This window comes from Lissotriton vulgaris, chromosome 6 (genome assembly GCF_964263255.1).
Source record: "Lissotriton vulgaris chromosome 6, aLisVul1.2, whole genome shotgun sequence".
Lineage (NCBI taxonomy): Eukaryota > Metazoa > Chordata > Amphibia > Caudata > Salamandridae > Lissotriton > Lissotriton vulgaris.
The window spans coordinates 167926050-167931491 of NC_141694.1; the positions used below are offsets into that span (position 1 = coordinate 167926050).

The window sequence follows — 5442 nt, forward strand, 5'->3', positions numbered from 1 at the left end:
TTGCTTATGCCCTCAGAAAAATGACGGACCTTATGGCTTTTAGAAGAGCATTAAAGACATGGCTGTTACCAACTGATTCCCGATCCGCCTCTACCTCAGGAGTGACACTTAGCGCCAGGACACCTACGGGTAACAGAGCGCTGTACAAATGCCAAAAATAAATAAATAAATAAACAGCCCCTTCTCTCCCATCCTCTCTCCCACCGCCCCTCTGACCGCACCAATAGAAACAAGTTAGACCTCTTGGTGTTAAAAATGACTATGTTTTTAATTGTGTTCTTTTTATTTGCAGTGGAGTGAATATATTTGCATAGTGCTATTGCTATTTGTATGGCGTTGTGGTGCTTTAGAACCTGGAAATAGGTCATGAGGGAGGGGAGACAAGAGTGATATGCTGCCAGAAAAAAAGTACCATAATCCTTGAAAAAGTAAAACACATATAGGTAATGCAAGATTAAGTAAAACCTGTGAAATGTTATCAGAAACAGGAAGTTCTTGATAAGGAACCACTTTACCTGTTTGGATAGTTTCAGAGAAAAACGAATTCCTAAGTCAAGCAATCAGACTACCTTCAAGTAGCGGCAGCAAAATATGAAAAAACTACAGACTGAATGTGTTAATCAGAGTAGCTGACCCTTGTATTGAAATTGGCATATGAAACTGTTAAAGCAGGACTAAGCTGTTCTTTAACCATGAATGTAATAAAACACTGACTAACCTGCGTGTCTGTGCTACTCAAGCATGACATTACTACATTGTTTTAAATTGAAATGCCCATACGATTAAAAATCTGTTTTAAATTGGTTTTACAAGGACATGGTAGGACCGTGCCAGATACAGAAAACGTGTAGATACGATTCTGCTTTGTAGCAACAGATGTGTATTGGATGTCAGTTTTATTAATGTGTTGTCAAATAATTACATCTGCAAACTGCTGTCTAAGAAAGAAAAGCGTTCACTATCCAAGGCACTAAAGAAGTAAATGTTCCATTGACCTGAAAAAATAAAGACAGCGTACCAAGCTGAAGTGTGGGCATTCATTTTTCCGACATAACTTTAAGTATTGGACCTGTCGATGGACGATATAACTTTTATTAAGGTGAAATCCCGGGCTGTCTTGGGGTCCTTGTTTTGCGCAAATCTTGTGGAGAGGGGGCTCTTCTCGGTGGGGCTTCCGTTTTTGGCAAGGGGAGGCACACTGCTGGCAGCCAGGGTCGGATTGGGATCACAATTTGGCCCGGGCACTGACGAAAAAGTGGCCCACATTAAGGGGGCGTGGCCTACATTTAAGGGGCGTGGCCTACATTCAAGGGGCGTGGCCCACATTCGAGGGGCATGCCCTTTCATGAAACACCATTTGGTTACTCTTTGAGGTCTAATTTGTAGACAAATATTTAGTAAATTAAGCCTTTTAAAGCTTACAGAGCAAGTAACATTGGTAAAGACTAGGAGCACTGCAGTTCAGATAACTGAATACTTACTTGCAGTCTTAACGCCCTGCACAATGTCGTTGGATACTCTTTCCTAACCAGCTATGTCCTAGACTCTAATCATCACATAAACCAGAAATCTAGTACAAAGTCAAGGAGAAAGGGTAAGACTGGAATCTCTGGGAATAGAACATGTAATAACAAAAGTAAGAATTCACAAACGAGGAAAAGGCAGTCTGGGGTGTAAAGAATGCTGAAAAAATGTATCTGTACAATCTAGTCATACATTTATTTCACAGTCAGCAGGTGATGTCTATATACAAAAAACACAGTTTTATTCATATCTGTTGCTGCCTTAAAGTCTGGGCCATGGGGAGACTGAGGATTACTCAATCAAAAGATCCTGCAGCAATGCACTTTTTTTTGCAACAAAGTCAATAATGTCATCAGTTTTCAACTGAGACAGCACATTCCATTCAACTGACATGAGCATAAAGGCTTCAAGGTTTTCCTGACCAATTTGGTTTCTTAGGCGGGTTTTGATGCACTTCAGTTTGGAAAAACTTCTCTCACAGGCTACTTGTGTACAGGATAAGGTCAAGACATATTTGTATTCCAAATACAAATGCCGATAGGCACTGCTGAAAAGAAGGTATTTTTTCAAGATAGAGTAACAACAGACAGCACAGTCACGGCAAGTATTGCACTTTGTTGGCCCAGCCTCATGTTTTTTGTCAAATTCTTCTACTTGAAGTGGGTTGTCTTCATTAATCTGGTCTTCTCTGTCGTACTCTTCAGGTAGTGTCCTTTTTAAATTTGACCATTTAGCAGCAAAATCCTGAAGTTCTTCCTGCAAAGTCTGCACATTTATTGAGCTATATATGTTTTGCAAAAAGGAGCAAAGTCTCACAAGAGCATTACCTGGGAGAGTCTGATTGAAGTTCTTTGGGTCTAGGCATGCTATATCTGCTGCCAAAGTGAAGTGTGTCTTGAAACGAGTGGTCAGACTTTGAATAACTTGGTCCATTACTGTATTATGCACCCCAATACGAAATCGATCTTTAGCTAGGGTTATAGGCTCATCCTCTGTGCTCATCCCAGGCATCTTTTTAAAGGACAATCTCCCTTCTGGAAGTGTTGTTTGTACTTCTTGGTCACAGTTCCTTTCTGCTAAACCTTTGTTGGCGCACTCTGAAAATGTTGTGGCAGCAGAGTACACAGCATCAAAATTGCGGGAATCTGTGGCAAGGAGTTTTACAGTGTCTGACACCATTCTCTGTGCTTGCAGGATATCCATTCCACTTGTTTGGAGATACTTAGACAGTGGTGTGGTTGAAGCAAAAATGCGAAGATACAATTGGGCTGTTAGGACTGTTTGAAATTTACATAGTCCCTCAGCAAATTGTAAGGCTTGGCACCGTACATTTGGAATAAATCTAAGATTGTCAGATGAATTCTTATGAAGGACTTTGACCAAATCAATAAACATAGCATTGGCAGGGTTGTTGAAAGAGCCAAAAACTTTCTTGAGAGCAGCATCTTTTGCCCACCATCTTGTTTCTCCAATGATCTGGACTGTCCGGCTATCCTTTGCCAGCTCACGCCACACATCCATCCGCTTATATGACTCCCGGAGAAAGACTGCACAAGAGTGTAGCAGTCCAAAGAGAGAGGTGGACGCTGTAGATGCTTGGGTCACCTCAATAAGGACAAGGTTTAACACATGTGCATAACACCAGACGTGTATGTGATTTGGAGATTCTTTGCTTAGCCAAGTACTGAGTCCATTGTACTGGCCTTGCATGTTGGAAGCACCATCAGTCGAATTTCCAATGCACTTAGCTATGTCAAGACCATTTTGTTGAATTGCAGTTTGTACCAACTCGAACAATCCTTTTCCAGTTGACAAAGTGCAATTTCTGACTGCTATTAGGCGTTCATGTACAGTGTCTGTGACATATCGGATGATAATGGAACACTGGTCAGTAATACTTATATCTTGAGTTGAGTCTATCTGGATTGAGTACATACCTGCATCGTTTATTTCTTTAGCAATGTGTCTTTTTATCAGTTTGGAAATTGTTTCTATTACATAACCAATTGTGGTCTTTGACTTGAATGTCACAGATGCACCACGACCACCTTTCTGTTTTGCTTTGGAAGTGAGAGACTCAATGTGTTGTTTAAGAGGTTGGTCATATTTTGACAGCAGAAGGATGAGCTCCAGAAAGTTCCCATGATCCATTAAATCATTATCCAACTCAGACACAGACTCTGATTTCCCCCGATAGCTAAGCCCCCTTTTACCAATCAGTTTAATAACTTCAACCACACGCTCCAATATTTCTCTCCTCTTTCTGACTTGTACTGCACGAGTTGTCTGCCGAGAGAAGAGGAGAGTGGTTATGTCAACTCCAGAAATTGTCATCATATACGAATCAGTGCATCTTTTGTGGAATTGGGATGCCTCATGCTCTGTAATGCGCATGTACACGTGCCTAAAGTTTTTCACCCCTCGAATAAAAGGCCCACTTTCTTCACATTTGCTAAATGCCAAGCAAACTGTGCAAAAGAAAGCTTTTTGGATTTTTGAAAAGCTTAACCAGTGTCGCGTACTCCCATCTTTCCTCATGAATGCCAACTGCCCATTGAACTGTTGACTTTTGGAAGATTGGATTGGGTGATAGTGAAAGAATGCAGAAAGCTGGTCATGCGTTGGCCGTTGAAAGTAAAGGTCAACTAACTGTGTCTGGTCCTTTCCTTGAGTATCCGTCTTATCTTGGATCCCAGAGCAGTGAGACAGAAACCTATAGGCCTGCTGTTTTCACACTCATGCAGGCAGTGAGTAAGGGGTGTGTCCATATGAAGGTGAGGCAGGAGCTGGGGAGGGAAAGGAAGACCACAAACATCAGCCAACAAGATCCCCCATTGAGGAGGGAGTCACTGGAAATTATGAATACTATGAAATGTTATCTTAGGGCAAGCTTAGACTCTCCCAGAATAACAAAAAGAACATAGAAGTAGAATGGTGCACTCAACAAGAGGTGCCGAATGACTTAGGCGTCAGAGCGCAGCCTCCACAGCATAAGACAACCAGACAGTGAAGCACTAAGGGGAATGAAATGGAAATTTTGTATCGGAAAAGCTGTGTTAAAAATATGGACATGTTTTTATAAAGTGTCCTCTTTAATTATCATGGTCCCTTTGCAGAATCATAAAGCATGAACAAATGGTTATTTTTTATAATTTTCTTACCATTTGACAGTTTTATGTAGTGTAAATTCAGCCCAAGACAAAGGCTATTTGAGTTCTATTCATGAGTACCAATTACAGTACACATGATCTGATTTTTTATTTAAGGGCCTGGGCGAGGAAGTGATCTGCCCAGAATCACAGGCTGTTGAGCAGACCCTGGGATTCAAACTTGAATCCCCATCTCTGCAACTCTGGCGTTAGGCCACCTATGCCTATGCAAAGATAAGGAATGAAAGTGGGAGGATACTGTTCTTGCGCAGGACACAGGCCCAAGGTGACAATGGCCTACATGCTGAGCAACTAAAAAAACAGCAAGGCCCCTTTCTGTCACAAAATTATTCAAGAACTTCAGTGCAGGAGCACCTGAAAAGAAGGGAAGCTGCTATTACTAACCTACTTAGCTCAAGAGCACATGAACAGCAGTATGGCCCCTGCAATTAGTAAATTAATCAACCCTCCCCAGCCCTCCAGGCCCCAGGGCAATGTCTTGGCAGGGGAGCACAATGGTAGACAGGGGAAGGCTGAGGTGAAGATGGTGGGAGTTCAAAACATCACCTAGCCCCCACAGCCAGACCCATTCTTCCTCGCCCACTGTGCCCTGAATCTGAGGGGCTGTGGGCGAGGTGTTAAGATTAACACCGTTTCTCGGCTGCGTGGGCCCCAGGGGGGCCGAGGTGGAAATGGCTCAAGGCCTGAGCAACACCTGGCCCCCAGGGAGGCCGATTTTCGCAGACAATCACCGCTCCCCAGCCCACCC

General features: G+C 42.6%; 1 protein-coding gene across 1 annotated transcript; it reads right to left on the reverse strand.

Annotated features, from left to right (window-relative positions):
- Nucleotides 1-1815: 1815 nt before the first annotated feature.
- LOC147706962 (zinc finger MYM-type protein 1-like) lies at nt 1816-3918 on the reverse strand. The gene has a single exon (XM_086925603.1). The coding sequence runs from the start codon at nt 3916-3918 to the stop codon at nt 1816-1818; it is 2103 nt and encodes a 700-aa protein (XP_086781729.1).
- Nucleotides 3919-5442: the final 1524 nt, after the last annotated feature.

Coding starts and splice junctions, on each gene's coding strand:
- LOC147706962 (XM_086925603.1), bottom strand. CDS start 3,918: ATGCGCATTACAGAGCATGAGGCATCCCAATTCCACAAAAGATGCACT.